The sequence below is a fragment of the Chenopodium album genome, chromosome 18 (genome assembly GCF_948465745.1).
Source record: "Chenopodium album chromosome 18, dcCheAlbu1.1, whole genome shotgun sequence".
In the NCBI taxonomy this organism is placed as follows: Eukaryota; Viridiplantae; Streptophyta; class Magnoliopsida; order Caryophyllales; family Amaranthaceae; genus Chenopodium; species Chenopodium album.
The window spans coordinates 41,176,292-41,194,200 of NC_137851.1; the positions used below are offsets into that span (position 1 = coordinate 41,176,292).

The 17,909-nt window shown below is 33.8% G+C and overlaps 1 protein-coding gene across 1 annotated transcript; it reads left to right on the top strand.

Annotated features, from left to right (window-relative positions):
* The first annotated feature begins 8,118 nt into the window (after positions 1–8,118).
* Positions 8,119–17,280, top strand: LOC145590882 (retinoblastoma-related protein-like). Its single transcript, XM_081647276.1, has 19 exons — positions 8,119–8,376; positions 8,510–8,614; positions 8,806–8,910; positions 9,152–9,294; positions 9,389–9,485; positions 9,556–9,602; positions 11,117–11,315; positions 11,558–11,624; positions 11,758–11,937; positions 12,023–12,216; positions 12,599–13,475; positions 14,004–14,160; positions 14,308–14,380; positions 15,497–15,691; positions 15,802–15,918; positions 16,027–16,171; positions 16,286–16,392; positions 16,745–16,860; positions 16,940–17,280. The coding sequence occupies exons 2-19, from the start codon at positions 8,516–8,518 to the stop codon at positions 17,082–17,084; spliced, it is 3,063 nt and encodes a 1,020-aa protein (XP_081503402.1). The 5' UTR covers positions 8,119–8,376; positions 8,510–8,515; the 3' UTR covers positions 17,085–17,280.
* Positions 17,281–17,909: the final 629 nt, after the last annotated feature.

A 17,909-nucleotide genomic window follows, 5' to 3' on the forward strand; every position in this document is an offset into this window, starting at 1 on the left:
AGGATTAGGAATTATTAGAAGATTAAAACCTTAGCCTTACGTGTATGGAAAAGCTAATGGAACATTCTTAATCGACCGGATAAACTTTGGGTTAGAATTTTTTTATGAAAAATAATTGTATAAATTAGCCTTTGTTACCGTAATCCAACTGCGTTTTAATCTCATATTTGAAAGTATATTTTCAAAGTTAGAGAGCTCTTAGCTAAGGGGATAAGAATTAGAATTGATTATGGAAAATCAACTTCTCTTTGGTATCACCATTAGATAGGGAAAAGTACCCCATATACTCTTAAAGTCTTATGAATAAATAAGTTCCCACCACTAAGGAGCCACATTGGAATGTACGTAGCTAATGTAGGAAGGTGCTTGGTATTAAAGTGATGTCATTGAAGTTACTCCTAATTTTGTCCATTCCTCTTGTTGATTAAATTTGTGATACAAAGGATTTCATAATATTGGATCTTTCATTCTAATCACGGAAATTTCACTGTTAGATCAATTTATCACTTCATGATTAAGGAGCATTGTACTATCTCTACCAATCTGCATTCATGGAAATCCATGTGAAAACTACATGCTCCTTATAAGAACAAAATGTTTCTTTGAATTAATTGTGCTCATACCGTTCTTCCGGTGGAAAATTCTTTAGCTCATTACATGCCTCTAATCTCTCCAATTAGTACTAGATGTGGTATTTATAATGAATCTCATATTTATATATTCCAAGATTGTCCTATTGTTCTATATATCCTATGAAATAATATTCTTTCAAAGTTGGATACCCCTTCAAACTTTGTTTTGTTCGTTTCAAAATAGTTCTTGGTTATATTGAATAATTATAATTTAATCTTGAATTTGAATTGGAAGGTCATCTTGATAACAAGTTTTGTGGCACATTCAATTCAGAATCTAAGAAATTTAAATACCTTTAAAAACAAATCATTAAGTGCAACTTCCGTTTATACTAAGTTTCTCTTAGATTATCATTATACAAAAGATAATTTGTCTAAAAGGTACTTATATGTTCACTTTTTTGTGAAGAAGGACCTTATAGTGGTGAAAAAGATCCTTATAAGTTACTTTTGTTGTGAGGAGGGACCTTGACATCGAAATATGGCTGTTGACTTCACTTTTCCGGCATAGACCATCATGTGACATGCATGTGATGTTTAAAAAATTTCTTTTCCTTCTTTTTTTCCCTTGATTTTGAGGAAATAGAAGGAATTTTGAGAGAAGATTTGGGGATATAGAAAGAGAGAGAATGTGAAAACCTACAGAAAAAATGAATGAAAGGGCCTTTTTAAAACATTACATGCCACGTGCGTGATGGTCAACACCGGAAAGTAAAGTCAATGGTCATATACCGACGTCAAGGTCCCTGCTCACAACAAAAATGATTTATAAGGACCTTTTCCACAACTTTGATTATATAAGGTCCTTCTTCGCAAAAAAGTGAACATATAATTACCTTTCTAACAAATTTCTCTTTTACAAGTCACATTTTACAAGGTAAAGAGAAAGTGGAGACTAGTAGTGCAATAGTGGGTTGTGTCCTTCGAAGGATGGGTTTTCAAGCTAAACACTAATGGATCACGACTTAGCGATAATGTTGCAACGGGAGAAGGAGTTATTAGATGCTCAAATGAAACTTGGTATATGGGATTCTCATGCAAATATAATGCCATACATAAACCTTGCAGTTCTAAACTCTACGCAATCAGTGATGGTTTGGCTATGGCTAAGGCACTAGGAATCACCAAGTTTGAGGTTGAAACCGATGTTGAGTCTTTAAGGTTCATGCTTGTTACTACTGCTTGTAATCTTCATCATGAGCTTTCGGCGACTATTAGTGATGTTGCTGGAATGATTATTAAGGGTTTCGAGGCTGTTGTACTCTCCCATGTTCCAAGATAAAAGAACGAGGTTACGCAAATGCTTGTTGTCTTTGGTTGAAAAATGGTGGAAGGCCATATAAGACCCAATTCTTGGTCCCAGATTGAGTTAAGGACGTTTATGCAGCATATCTGGCTGGTGTAACATCTCCAACTAGGGTTTTAATGGTTGATGGCTTTCTATGTTTAGATGGATTAGTAGGCTTTGATAGGACTTTTGATGTGTTATAGTCTACGGTTATGTAATCAACCATTTATTTGGCTTTATTTTTTACAATCACGTACTAGTTTTCATTTGTATTATATTGGGTGGTTTTTGCAATGTTGAACTTCTTAGTTAAAAAAGTGATTTATGAGTTAATGCATGCAAAAATTAAGAAACAAAGAATATTTTTGATGGACTTCAAGCGGCTTATGTTATGTCTGCGTAGAACTCTTTGCATCCGTATCAGTACATGCAACAACGTGATTTGGGATCCAATCAAAGGAGAGCAAGAAGACAAGAATAATACTTAAAGCGCTCACTATGGAGAATTAGAGACATTCTTTGAGTTTTCATTGTACTAGGGTGGCCGCAGAGGAGAGCAAGAAGACAAGAATAATACGTGTTGCACGCAGAGGAGCTATTTCTTGCGGAGAAGTTGTATTGACGTGTATTTACACGTTTGGTTTGGGTGGTAGACCTGGTAGTTTTAATACGTGCTATTTTGTTTATGTGCCTATGTGGTGGCTTTGTAGAAGTATAAGAAGGCCACCAAAATCTTTTATGAAAATTATTTTTTAAAATCCTCAAAAGTTTGACAGTGTTATTCAAAATTACAGTATATTAAATAATACTTTGCATTTAATTAATTTGCATCCCTTTCTATCTTAAGCGGCAATTATTAGTTTAGAACTCTTTATTGATTTACATGTTTGAATAATGCCTAGTTAATATTTTTAGCTTGCTCTTCAAATAATTTTTTTTTGAGCTTTAGTCATACGGAGTAATAATATGTGAAATGTTGTAGCTAAAAACTTAATAATGTAAGTTTTTTAATGTTCGACGACCATCTAAAATCTAAATCTAATACTAAAGCAATAACCACTTAGTTATATTTTTCCTCTTAATTATCTCTATAATTAGTACCAGTTTTTTTTTCCCTCCTATTATCGATTTTCCTTGATTTTAGGATTTTTAAGTTCTTTAAACCTCTTGATAATATTTTCTCAAATATCACTATTTAATATGAACCCCATTCAAATTTCATAACGTTATTTATGTGCCATCAAACAATGTACATTTCAGAAGCTAATTAATAAACCTTAACAATAGTTGGAATTAAAGGACGACAAGATTGTAAATAAGAAGAGCAACCACGAAGGAGTAAAAATAAATAGTCTTTTATGTGGAATTCATTCATCTGAAAATTATGCTTCAAAGTTCTCTGATTAAAAAAAAATATTCATAAATAGTCTCTTTGTACATACAATTTTTTTTCTTTTTAAATAATAATAATAACATATAAAGTATACAGTATTAGAATTTTTTTCATTCAAAAAAAAAAAAAACTTTAAATTAATTGATGATATATGTTTAATGAAAAAAAAAACATTAAATATATTAATGGTAGTAAACATATTAATGAGGGTAAAAAAGTAAATGCACATTTTTGTACACATTTTTGTACATATTATTAAGGGTATAGTTGGTAGCACACTATTTCTAAAGAGCTTCCTAAGAGCTATCTTCTACTTTTTATAAGGTAGGAATTTCTATTATTTTATTTATTTATTTATTTACTTTTTTACAGGAGTATTTCTATTAGTTTAAATAGTCTCAGTTGGGTCTTATTTTTTTCCTTTTGCCAAAAAATAAAAGTAACAAAAGAGTTATACTTCAGAGTTTTTACACAGTTTGTTTTTTCTTATAAAAAAATATAAATATTAATTAATAAGTATACGATCATCAAACCACATAAATATGGTAGACTAAAACATGTAACTATAGAGTATAATAATAACTGAAATATCTTTTATTTCCATCAATAATATTGAAATTCATAAATATGGTAGACTAAAACATGTAACTATAGAGTATAATAATATTGAAATTACATACTCCGTATTAATTTTGGCTAAAAATCTAACATAACTTAAGAATATGACCAAACATAATTTCCACCGTGCAATAATTAGATGTCATCATATACAATTTCCCTAGTTTATTTTAAATAATTATCATTTTAAAAAAAAAAGTTATAGCTTGTTAACGACACGAATTCACGTTATAGCCACTTCACAAATAAGATAATTAACTGAGTAATAAGGGTTGTTGCAATGAACAAGTGAGGTTACTTTGACAGATATTGAGTTACTGCAATGAAAAAATGAAGTTACCTTGATAAATAAGCAAAACTATTCTTTTATTAGTTGATAGACTTAAATTAGAAAAATAGGAATTACTTGAATGAACAAATAGGATTACTCATCTAATGACTTTGGGTTACTTGTATGAATAAAATGGCGCTACTCTTATGAATAACAGAATAAATGAGGCTACTCATACAAAACAAATACAAGTACAATTATAAATCAGTATGGCTACACTGTGTGGAATGTGGATGACCACCCCATAAGACTTGGATTTACTATAGAAAAATCAAGGTTACCAATAATTAATTAATTAGCAAAAATCAGGATTATTAATGCGAATTTCCCAAATAAATGAGTCATTTACCTAAATAATGTTACTTATTCATAGTCACTCTTTTAGAGCATTTTCAATGGTAAGGTACAAGGCTTGTAGCTTATCTCGAAACATCAAAATTTTGGACTAGTATATTATTAAGCTACAAGGTGCTCCAATGGTGAGAAATAAACTGTTGTAGCTTGTAAAAATAAATAAATTAATTAAATAACTTTAATTATACACATGTCATAATATAAGTAGGTGAAGTGTTTTTTGAAAAATCAAGCAATGCAGCTTGTTTGAGCAACGTTGCTTGATGTAGCTACATCAATATTGTCACTCCAATGGTAAGCTACATGCTTATAATTTAATTTAATTTGCAAGTATGTCCTTTTTGTAAACCATTGGAGATGCTCTTATAATTTCCCACCATACCAAGTAGATTTCTGTTCATCTTCTTACGTGGACAATGGTGGGAAATTATTAAAAAAAGTGACTGATTTTTTGGAATTAGATTATGGAAAAATTGATTCTAATAATCCCACCTTTAGCTAGTTCACTATTAATAATCCAACCTTTGGGTTATTATTTAATAATCCCACCTTTGTAGGGGATCTTCTTCTATTGGTCCTTAATCTGTTGGTAACCGATTTTGATTTGATAAGTTCAGATGCCACATGTCGTTTTGTAATCGGTTGGAAAAAAAAATTAAAAAAAAATTAAAAACTGAAATATATATATATATATATATATATATATATATATATATATATATATATATATATATATATATATATATATATATATATATATATATATATATATATATATATATATATATATATATATATCAGCCTAGCCCTCCACCCACCGTGACACCATAACTCTCACCCTAGCCCCACCGTAAACCGAACGACCGCCACCCTATACCTTCGAAAACGGCCGGCCAAAACCAAAGACCACCCTGCGGATCAAGTCCACCGCCAAAATCACCCCTGACCCAAACACCCTCGAAACCACCATAACCACCACAGCTGAAAACCCTCGAAACTCCACCGAAAACCGCCATAAAACCCCAAAACTCCACTGAAAACCCCAAAAAATCCGCCGAAAACCCCTGAAACTCCATCGAAAACCTCCTTTAACTGCTCTTAAAGGTTTTTCTATTTCTTACCTTTTTTTTTTTAATCGAAAATCGGGTGGTTTTAAGGAGAGCTGGCCGATTTTTGCTGGGTAGGGGTGGAAATGTGTGTTCCGGCAGTAGGGGCAGTATGGGGTTTCTGGTGGTGGCGATGGCAGTTCCAGCAGTGGGGATGGGGAGAAGGGGCTGTCGGAGGTTGGGGGTCTGGGTGGTCGTGGGAAAAAAAAAAGTTATGTTTTTTTTTTAAAAAAAAATTAGACCAATTATTTAGTGCCACATGTCACTTAAAGTAAAAAAAAAAAAAAGAGTTTACCCAATGTACAGGTTACAGTTCATAAGGGACCAATATGAGAAGATCCCCTATAAAGGTGGGATTATTAATAATAATCCAAAGGTGGGATTATTAAAAGCGAATCGGCTAAAGGTGGGATTATTAGAATCAATTTTTTCTTAGATTTATTAAGCACATTATTTAGGAAAAGAGCTCCAAAAATATTACTTCTTAACAAAAATCGTGTAACGTCGGAGTTTAAATCTAGGAGTTGGTCTGGATACATACCTATGATGTATGAGCATCACATGATTCTTTGGTCATTTTCTGTAAAATTTTAAATTTCAATGGTATATTTTGTGTACCAGTAAAAACATATATAGTATCATTAAAGCTTAGAAAAACTTTTGTATACACCCGGTTTACACTAATATTAGTGTACATCAAGCAGTATAAGGGTAACTTTTAGCTAATTTTAGGGTAACTTTTTGCCTTTTTTTGGGTAACTTTAAACATAATACAATATTTATATAAATAGACAACAAGAAAAGTTTTATAAAGGAAATTTAATTACATTCAACCACTAATAATTGATTTTTAGTCATTTAAAATGTGATTCTTTACCAATAGAGCGTAGATAATTTTTATTTGTATTGGGTTACTTTTATGCATATTGGGGTAACTTTTATTCATTTCAGGGGTAATTTTTGATCACTTTATGCTATCTTTATAATAGATGTACAATAATTATTGTACACCCGATTTTCTTAAAAATTTGTGTAAAGCCTTAATGTTACATCATACACCACATTAGTATATTGAAATTTGTCTAGCCCATAAAACTTTATTATATAACTAGAAAGATATCATGATTTATTTTTAATATCTCGTTAAAAGTTCATATTATTATATAGCACTAAGGATGTCAACGGGACGGGGCGGATGTTGACTTCACCATCCCCATCCCTACCTAACATTTTCATCCTCATCCTCATCCTCATTTCTGCAGCGAGCCCAAAATTCAACCCCCATCCCCTCTCTGAAAAGCACAATTCCAAACCCATCCATCTCCCCCCACTTGGATATCTACCCCCACCTAATCCCACCCAAGACTAGCCTAATCCCCGCCTCCCAAATACAACAATACCACATAATATAGATTACAATTAAAAAAATATATAATTGTTAATATTACACTTTTTTTTATTTTAATATTAGTATATAAAACAATGTATTATATTTATTACTACTTTACTTTAAATAATTTTTTAATATAAAATAGTATAAAAGTATATAATTTTATTTTTTTAAATATATAGATGTGGGGATGGAGCGGGGATGGGGCATGTACAACTTAAAATCCACCCCACTCCATCATCACCCATGGTGAATATGGTTTTTATCCCATCCCCGCCCCACCACCCGCCAGACTGAACCCCATCCCGTCCCAATAGGACGGGTCTCCTACTTGACCCGCCCCACTGACATCCCTAGATACCACATTAGTATAATTATATTGGTTCGTATCAAACAAATGTACCAATACTTAGGACCTATTCTCTTCAGCTTAATTTCAGTTTAGTTCAATTCAGTTCAATTCCTAATTTTCTTCTCTCATAAACAGTTCAGTTCAGTTCAGCTTAGTTTAGTAAATCAAAACAGACCCTTAGATATGTCAAAATTTGACATATCTAAGGGCCTGTTCTCTTATCAAACAAATACGTACCAATACTTAGGACCTGTTCTCTTCGGCTTAATTTCAGTTTAGTTCATTTTAGCTCAGCTCAGCTCAGTTCAGTTCAGTTTCTAATTTCCTTCTCTCATAAACAATTCAGTTTAGTTCAGTTCAGTTTTGTTAAATTCTGTTCAGTTCAGCTTAGTTCAATAAATCAGAATAGGCCCTTAAATATGTCACAATTTTACTCAAGCGACCCGACTTGAAACCAACCCGAAAAGTACCCCATTTAAATTTTGACTTGACACAATTATCACAACTCAAGTTTGAAATGCACTCAGCTAGAGTCGCTTGACCTGACCTCACCAATCCCGACTTGAACACCCTAATTAACACCAATACCAATAGTTAAATCTAAAACTAGTACATCGTAGTCCGTGCTTAAAATATTGTTATGTGTGCAGAGTACTAGGCTAAACAATACAATTACCCGCCAAGCTCAGTTCACCAAATGCTGTTCATCTTCTCCAATTTCTCTCCTTTTTCTTTCCCAACCGCCGACGACATCGCCGACCTACAAAATCTCCAGTGACCCTTCAACACCCTCTTCGCCGACAACTCCATTGATAACCTTTAAAGCTTTGTTTAACCTTCAATACCCTGCTCTCGATTTTGCAATTGTTTTCGATCCAAGGCTTTGTTCGAGACTCATTTTGTAATAGTGTGGTAAGTTTCATACAAGATTGTAGCCTTTGTTTTTGTTTATCATTTTATAGGTTATTGTTGTTAGTTTTGTTGATTTTGTGAATAAATTTAAAATTTTATCTTTTTGGGTGATTTTGGTTTGGGTTTTGGTCAGAAATTCATGAGTCATTCTGTTGTGAAAATGGAGGAATCAAGCTCTGTTGATTTGAATAGTGATAACTATGGTGAAATTGAAGCTCGATTCACCGACCTTTGCAAGGTATTTGTGTTTATTCTTGTTTAATTTTATTGAATCTTGAGAAATTTCATATATTTTGTTGAATGCTGAATATTTAGTGGTATGAGAACCCTATTTGTAAAACATTTTTTTTTTCAAATTTTTCCGTTCAAATTCTGCCTAGTTTGTTACAGGATTTGGGGTTTAACTATGTAATTTAAACTTATTCGCAGAACCAATTTTCGTTGGATGAAAAGATGTTTTCAGATGCAGTGAAATTGTTTACTGATAGCAAAAGTATTTTGTTGAATAATGTATCGCCTATCGGAAGCACAACGGTACTTTTTCCATCTCGAGTAGGCTTTATAAGCTATGTTACTTGGACTCGAGTACTGTCATATATCTTGATATGACCCGAAATGGACTATGGAAGTGTCCAGCTCCTTGTCAGATCGTCTAGGATTGTACTCGGGTTTTAAGGTGAATTGAAGAGTCCAAGTAACGTGGTTTATCATGATAGTTGTTGGTTATTCATGTTTACTTTCAATTTCTTATGTTCCTGCACATCTCTGATTTCAGCCTGAGGAATTAGAGAGATATATGTTTGCCTTTGTTCTCTACACCAGTAAGAGACTGGGTGAGGGAACTACAAGTGATAAGAATGAAGTTGGTAATCAGAGTGGAGTTACTTTGTGTCAGATACTAAAAGCCGTGAAGTTGAAGTACTTCGTCTTCCTATGATATTGATTATCACGTTTTTATAAGTGGACCGATTTTGCTGTTCAGGATGTGATTGTTTCTATTTTCTTTTACCAGTCTTGTAGATTTCTTCAAAGAGCTTCCTCAGTTTGTTGTTAAGGTTGGCCCAATCTTAAGTAACATGTATGGTGAAGATTGGGAGAAGAGACTCGAGGTACGTGGAACATCTGACTTCAGATGCTTTTTTCTTTGTTAATGTATTGATCCACTCATTCTTTGATCAGGTGAAAGAGTTGCAGGCCAATTTTGTGCATTTGAGCCTTTTAAGCAAGTAGGTGTCCTCTTGCTGTACTGGTTTTATTTCTTAGTATAGTCTTTGTTTTGTGGACTAAAATTCACTAAAACTGGGCTTTTGCTAATCATGCCAGATTTACTGCGTAGCTTATAATTATAGTTAATATTGAAGTCCCAGAGCTCTTTGTGCTGATGGCTGTATTTGGGATGTCATCGTTCATAACACTTTGTGACGGATATTTGTCTGTCTTATGTGGTTTTCATGTAAACCTGTAGTGTAAACTTTTGAATTGGTAAAGTTTCCCTTATACCATCTATGGCGGACGTAGTAAGTTGGGCTGCGATGTTGTTGATCATGTTGTTGAAGAACTTCATTTGAATTATGACAAGATTGACATATTAGGGTAAACTGTTATTTTACTTATCTGATTTGCTTTTACAATGGGCAGAGACTTGCTGTTAAACCTCAGAGTCCTACCATAAGCTTTCTCAATGTTTCCATTATCTTTTTTTTTTTTTTCCTTATACCCCTACCTTTTATAAAGTATGTGAACACACTTATAAATAGTGTTTAGACAATTATATCCTCTAAAATGTGTATTTACTTATTTCCCCTCATTAAGTCATTATTAGTGTTAATTGCCTCTTTTTCTGAACTCTTAAGAATACTGTGCGGACATTTATACCCCAAAAAATATTTGTTTTCATATTTTCCCTCGTTAATGCTGTCAACAACTAAATTTGTGACATAAGGTCAAGTCAAAAGAACTCCCTAGACATGGTAGGGTTGCATCTGAGTTGAAGCTTGAAGTGTCAAAATATTCTTAGGCCATCTTCCACTTAAGAGTGTATGCAGCTTATTTATTCTTGGCCTTTCTTAAACTTATCTATTCCCTTTTTTTATCCGTGGACTTAAAATTTGTTTAGGCAATGATAACTTTTGAAACTGTGTGTGTTTGAATTGAGAGTTAAATTGTATGCAGATTTTTAGTTGTCTACCATGTGTAAATGCTCTCAAAAGTCAAAACTGATGATGCCACCGGTATAATTCAAATAATGTAAGCTGTATGAGGGGGAAACTAGGAAGATAAATCCTGACTGGAGTTTAAGACAGATTTGAACACTTGAGAATAGTAAAAGCTTTCTTCATTATTGGGTACTGATACAAACCATGCTAAATACAACTGTGGGAACTAGGAAGAGGGGAAAGCCTTTACTTCGTGGTACTGAGTACTGTGGTTATAGATATCATGTTTGGCATTGCAGAGCATACATGCACTATGTAGCATTTCTAATCTTCTCTCATTGTGAATGAGCATACATGCACTATCATTATGATGAGGTCAAAATTCCAGTTTGGATTTTGTGTTGGGGACATTTATCATTTATGCAATGAACCCTTTGGAATCAATTGTTCCTAATGTTAAGTTACCTTATAATCTTTTATACTAGAATCTTCAACATGTTTTCACCCTATTTTGCAGAATTTGCTTGAACAAATTTATTGTGAGATAATGATTTGGACTAATTGCTGTTTCATGTCTCTTTAAGGTACTACAAGCGAGCATACCAAGAATTTTTCAAGACGAATGAAGCTGATAAGGAAATTGTTGATGCAAGCACCTTCTCCTCTGATAGCATTTCAGACTATTATAGGTTTGGATGGCTACTGTTTCTGGCCCTTCGTGTTCATGCATTCAGCAGGTTTAAGGACCTAGTAACCTGCACTAATGGATTAGTCTCTGTATTGGTAAGTTAAGACTTATCACCTCTTGTAGTATTGACTTGTGGAATTGTGGGATGTTTTCTGTCTTAAGGATTTATTAAATGCAAGAAACATGAAGACTTGAATGAGTTTACGAAGTGTTCTGAATTTGTATAGTGTGATTACTTTCATAATCAGGATTTTATATTTATGTAAAATTCTTGAACCATCAAATATACATCAAATTCACTGCTAGCTGCCATTTTAAAAAGCTAAATTTGATGCAGGCTATCTTGATCATTCACATCCCTGCTCAATTGAGGAAGTTCAATGTTCTTGACTCACCATTATTTGGTACAGTGCTCATAATAGATTTATGTTCTCTTTCTTTGGCTGTATTAACCTCTTTCTTTGGTGTTTAGAGAGGAGGGGTAACTCTACTATCTGAGGTTAGCATTAAATTGATGGGAATAAGTTTCTGTTTCAGAAAAAAAAAGTGATCAAGGTGTGAACCTGATAGCGTCACTTTGCCAAAAATATGACACTTCTGAAGATGAGGTGAAGCAAATGATGGAGAAAGCTAATGAATTGATTTTAGAGATTTTGAAGAAAAAACCATGTACAGCATCAGAATGCAAAACTGACAATCTTGTTAACATTGACCCAGGTCAGTAAGATTTATGCTCTTGTAGTTGACTGTTTAACAGTAATTTGACCCAGGCTAGGTCAATTACTATGTTTATTGATTGCAGATAATTTGACTTACTTCGAAGACTTGTTGGAAGACTCGTCACTTCCCAATTGTATTAGCATGTTAGAGAAGGATTATGATGCTGCAATTAGGAACAAGGGTGATATAGATGAAAGAGTCTTTGTTAATATGGATGACAGCCTACTTGGATCAGGGAGTCTTTCTGGAGGTGCCATTAACATAAGTGGTACTAAGGTAATTTTGATTTAATTATGCAAATTTATTATATAACCCTTTGTGAATATCACACTATATTATATGATTTATATCATTTTTCCCCTTGCACTTTTGAGTCTCCTACCAATTGGAGAATGGTTATAAAATATAAATCCCTCAAATAAGTTTTACAATGTTATAGATTATTTTTTTTATATTTTTTATTATTATTTTTTTTTAATCTAGTATATTTATTTCTACCTGTACCATGAATTGGAAAGGCTTAAAGTGGTGTGTTATTTCATTATATACTAAGGACTGAGAGCAATGTATAAGTAATGTTTTAATGCATTCTAATAATCCTTTCTTTCTTTCTTTCCCTTTTTTTTTTTTTTTTTTTTTTTTAAACTCATAAATTCAGAGAAATTTAGATGTAATGACCTCTCCAACAAAAACAATTGAAAGTCCACTTTCACCTTGCCGATCACCTTCACTTCATTTACATGGGGCTCGTGGTGGTGTCAACATAAGAATGATATCTACGCCAGTGAGCACTGCAATGACAACTGCTAAGTGGCTTCGTACTTACATTTCTCCACTTCCATCCAAGCCATCTGCTGAGCTGGAGAAGTACCTTATGTCATGTGATAGGAATATAAGTAATGAGGTTGTACGTAGAGCTCATATTATTGTGGAGGCCATTTTTCCTAATAGTGCTCTTGGGGAGAGAGGTGTTTCTGGGAAACTACCAAATTCTAACTTGACGGACAACATATGGGCACAACAAAGACGGCTGGAAGGTTTAAAACTGTACTACAGGGTTTTAGAGACAATGTGCACAGCAGAGGCTCAGTTGTTGCATGCAAATAATTTGACCTCTTTGCTAACCAATGAAAGGTTTCACAGATGCATGCTTGCATGTTCTGCAGAACTGGTTTTGGCCACTCATAAGACAGTGACAATGTTGTTTCCAGCAGTATTAGAGAAAACTGGCATTACAGCTTTTGATCTTAGTAAGGTGATTGAAAGTTTTATCAGACATGAGGATTCTCTTCCAAGAGAGCTTAGAAGGCATTTAAATTCCTTGGAAGAGAGACTGTTGGAGAGCATGGTTTGGGAAAAGGGTTCCTCAATGTACAATTCTTTGATTATTGCGAGACCAGCTCTGTCTGCTGAAATAAATCGTTTCGGATTGCTGGCTGAGCCAATGCCCTCCCTAGATGCAATTGCTGTACATATTAACATGTCCACTGGAGGCTTACCTCCACTGCCATCATTTAAAAATGAGGCTGCAGCAGGTAAATCAGTCATCTTATTTTTCTTCCCCCACAAATTAAAATTCTATTCGGTTTTTAACATCTTCAAATAATTGATAAAATACATAATGTGAATTCAGACTGTTTGAGCTGTTTACATATGGGGTTTTGTGACTTGGGTTTTGATTATGTAGTTTTCACGACCGAATCAGTTTGGTGCAAGCTTATCACAATTTGTGCAACTGTTAGGTTATGTAACAATGGAGAAAAGAGGGTTCTAGGAAATTTAGCATGAGGATTATGGAGGTTTCGGGATTCTTATGTTTCCTGCTTCCCTACATACATTTTGTCAAAATAAGCATATTCTGATCTCTGCTCTCCTAGTCTCCTGGCCTATAGATTGCATTGTTTAGACAAGGGATTGAGATAGTATCGTATCATAAGTAGAGATCTATGGTCAAACTTTCACCTGTTGGCTGTTGCTACTTGTTTTACATTTGTGACAAGTATGTTATTGCAGTGTAAATTACAAATTTTCTGACTATATTATCTCCGTGCTGTCATTTGTAGCAACAAATGGAGATATTAGGTCTCCTAAAAGAGCTTGCACAGAGTATCGTAGCATTCTTGTAGAGCGCAGCTCTTTTACATCACCTGTGAAGGATCGTTTGATAAACAACCTCAAGCAGAAGCTAACTCCTCCAGCTTTGCAGTCTGCTTTTGCAAGGTACTGTAAAGTGCAAACTATTAAGTTAGTTGGAAGGACCTGTAAATTCATACTTATTTACATATATTTTAGTGTTTTGGAAAAGGCATCTTTCGTCACATTGATTTGGAAGATTTATTTGTACTTTGGGTTATGGTGTTTTTTCAGTCCAACAAGGCTGAGTCCTGGTGGTGGAGGAGAAACTTGTGCAGAGACTGGGATCAATATATTCTTCAGTAAGGTATGAGATGCTAGTGCATTTTAACAGCAAACTGAGTGTTCTTGGTCATTTTCACTCTGTTTGTGGAGTATCTTGACTTAGTTTTATTGATCTGATCATTGGTGAGCTCTGGTTGTGGAGTTTCTTGACCCATCTATATTGATTTTAACTGTTTTCTTTATAACTAGACAGCCTTTTCTCCAAGCCTTGACTATGCCTGTGCCCATGGGTGAGCTCAACCGGGGTACCCGATCAAAGTTTTAGGAAGTGGAACAGAACCAATATTGAAAAACTGGTTCCTAAAACTTTGGAACCACCAGTTACCCTGGTTATAGATATGATTGTTAGAAGAAAAAAAATAAAAATAAAAACACAAATTTTAATATTTATTTTTGTTATTTGGCTTTTAAAAATTCAATTTTAATTCAGGTAACCAAGTGCCAACTAGTTTCTAATTATTTGGAATAGAAATATTAGTATTTTTTTACCAAATCAACTTGTTTCGTCTGATACAAGTTCTTGTTACAATAGGTTATTGGCCTTAGGAGTTACTCCTTTCTAAAAGGTCTTTGTTGTTGTCCCTGCTCTTCCTTGTCCAACTTAGCTGCCTGATTTGGCGCCTCTTACTAAATGCCACTCGGTTATCTTGTATTCGAATTTCACATATTTACTCTGGCGTTTTTCTCGACCCCTCTCCCTTCCCTAAAAAAATACGTCCACTTTTTATTCTCCTTTACAATATTCATATACTCCACTTTAACTTATACACTATTTATGTACTCCACTTTGACTTTTACACTATTCATATACTCCACTTTGACTTTTACCCTATTCATATACTCATACACTTCCCCCAAAAACACTAGCATTGATGACTTTTAAATAAGGAAAAATAGTCATATGGGATCTTATTAGATTACTCTTGATTTAAACTTTCATAATATCAAATTTTATAATTTTTAATATACCGGTAATTAAATATATTGGTGATTGAAATAGTGCATTGGCAAGCGTGAAATGGAAAGTGTTGCAAGTAATAAAAGCAAAAGTATTACTATACATAAAATTGTTGCTTGGTTTGGATAATTGGACCTTCTGCTGGAATTGTGACTTGGATATTTTGCATTCTTGTATCAGATTGCAAAGTTGGCCGCTGTCAGAATAAATGGTATAATTGAAAGGCTAGAAAAGCCTGACAAGCAATCTGAGACTCAACAAATGAGGGAGAGTGTATACTGTCTGTTCCAGAAAATTCTTAATCAGCGGACCTCACTTTTTTTCAATCGCCACATTGACCAAATAATCCTGTGTTCTGTGTATGGAGTTGCAAAGGTCTGTATATTTTATTTTAACTAAAACAAAATTTCAATAATATAATGGGTCTTAATTTGGCTCTCACATCATGCTTCTTGAACATTTTGAATAACTTTGCTTGTTTTCAGATTTCTCAATATGAGCTTACATTCAAGGAGATCATTTTAAACTACCGCAAGCAGCCTCAGTGTAAACCCCATGTTTTTCGCAATGTATTTGTTGACTGGTCTTCTTCACGTAGAAATGTAAGTTCAGTGAAAGCTGCTTAGCTTAGTAGTACTGTAGCTAACAAGTGTTTTTAACATCATTGGTAAGGTGGCTAAAATCTGAGCTTTCGTTTGATCTTCTAACAGAGACAAGGGCAGGATCATGTTGACATCATAACATTTTACAACGAGGTCTTTATACCTTCTGTGAAGCCTCTTCTCGTTGAGCTTGGCCCTCATGCTGCATGCACGAGAACTGATATAATTCCCGAAAGTAATAACGACAAAGATGGTATGCTTTGTGATGAGTATTGTATTTTTGCTTATATAGAAAATGAAAAGAAGAAAACATAAAGAAACTTTCATTGTTAGCAAGGCTTAGCTTCATTTTTTACTTGTTAATTAGGTCAATGCCCTGGATCACCAAAATTATCTACATTCCCAAGTCTTCCTGACATGTCTCCGAAGAAAGTGTCAAAGAATGTCTATGTCTCCCCATTGCGCTCATCCAAGGTACTCATTAGTTCTCATACAAAGTATTTATATTGAGTTTAATTCTTTTGTTTAAATTGAGGCATCCTGGAAGTCTAAGTATATAAGTAGCCAGGGAAAATTTCTTCTCTTTATAGGTGTATTCCATGGATATAGATCGAGATTTCTCTAGAGGGCTTTAACATAAATCTGTACTCTGGAATCTGAATCTATTACAGGTTCAGTTATATCCTTTTGCAAGGTTCTGCTAACCAAGATTCACAGCCGTATCTTGTCCAACATAAATTTCTGAGCCGTCTTTGACATTGCCAAATAGTTTTAGTTCACTAAACACTGACTCTCACGTATCTGATTTTCACAATTTCCACTGTAGATGGACGCTCTAATTTCAAACAGCTCAAAGAGCTACTATGCTTGTGTGGGGGAAAGCACTCATGCTTTTCAAAGCCCTTCCAAAGATCTGACTGCCATAAATGATCGTTTGAATAGGTATAGATTTGATTCACTGACTTCAGTAAGACTTATGCTACATGTGATGATGCTGATTGTGCACCTCTAATCTTCCCAGGAATGTTAGGGGCGCACTGAATTTTGATACTGATGTTGGCCTGGTAAGCGACTCTCTTGTGTCAAACAGTCTCTACGTTCAGAATGGAAACGGTGCCACTACCTCATCTGCAGCGCCCTTAAAAACAGAACAGCCTGATTTTTAGTTAAGCGGTTGTACATGAATGATGTATATTCTAGACTCCTCACACTTGTCTACAACCATTTTCTTTCATTTTTATTTAAAAGCCAGACCTGAAGTGAAAGAGCTATATGTTTTTAGCATAGCTGCCATCACTTTCAGACGTTTGTGTATTATCATTTTTTGTTAATAGTAGTTTTATGTTATCGGTTGCCTTTGTTTTTCTGAAGTGTAAATTACCATGTGTTCATCGCCTCTTTTGTCTGTTCTCATTGTTAGATATTGATCTAAGGACCAAGGTCCTCTCCTCTTCGACTTTTGAATATAAATTTCATTAAATATTGATTTAGATACAGCAATCTGAAGTTCTGTAAGTTAAAATTTGACAAGTAAAAGTTCAAGATTTGACAAAAACCAGGGTTTGACTATATTTTCACTATTTTTTCTCTGACATTGTGTAGTTGAAGTATGTGGCCTGTAGGAATCTCAATCAAAATTGTAATAACGCAAAGAAGCATCAAACCCTCCAAGTCTTCAACAAGAACAAGAAATAACTGAATCATATAAACATCTACAGTAGTTAAAATGCTAATTACAATATGAATTGTTTTGGGGAAAAATACCCCGAAAGATAGTTATGTATTAACTCTTAACTCCGTTTTATTTCTAACATGTAAAAATGTCTTGTACTTTAATAGTTGGGTTGATCTCAGTATATATTTTTTCAGAAATTTAATGTTTTATTATTAATGACCATATTTTTTTGGTTGGTAGTGTAAAAATCTATGGTGCATGTATGGTAAAACAGAGAAAGAACAAATATTCATTTTTGCTATAATAATAACATATA

What these genes read in the sequence shown, in the direction of transcription:
- LOC145590882 (XM_081647276.1), top strand. Translation starts at nt 8,516, where the DNA reads ATGAGTCATTCTGTTGTGAAAATGGAGGAATCAAGCTCTGTTGATTTG. An exon ending in TCTTGACTCACCATTATTTG is followed by an intron (nt 11,625 to 11,757) that starts GTACAGTGCTCA and finishes TTTCTGTTTCAG; the next exon opens with AAAAAAAAAGTGATCAAGGT. An exon ending in AAGTAATAACGACAAAGATG is followed by an intron (nt 16,172 to 16,285) that starts GTATGCTTTGTG and finishes CTTGTTAATTAG; the next exon opens with GTCAATGCCCTGGATCACCA.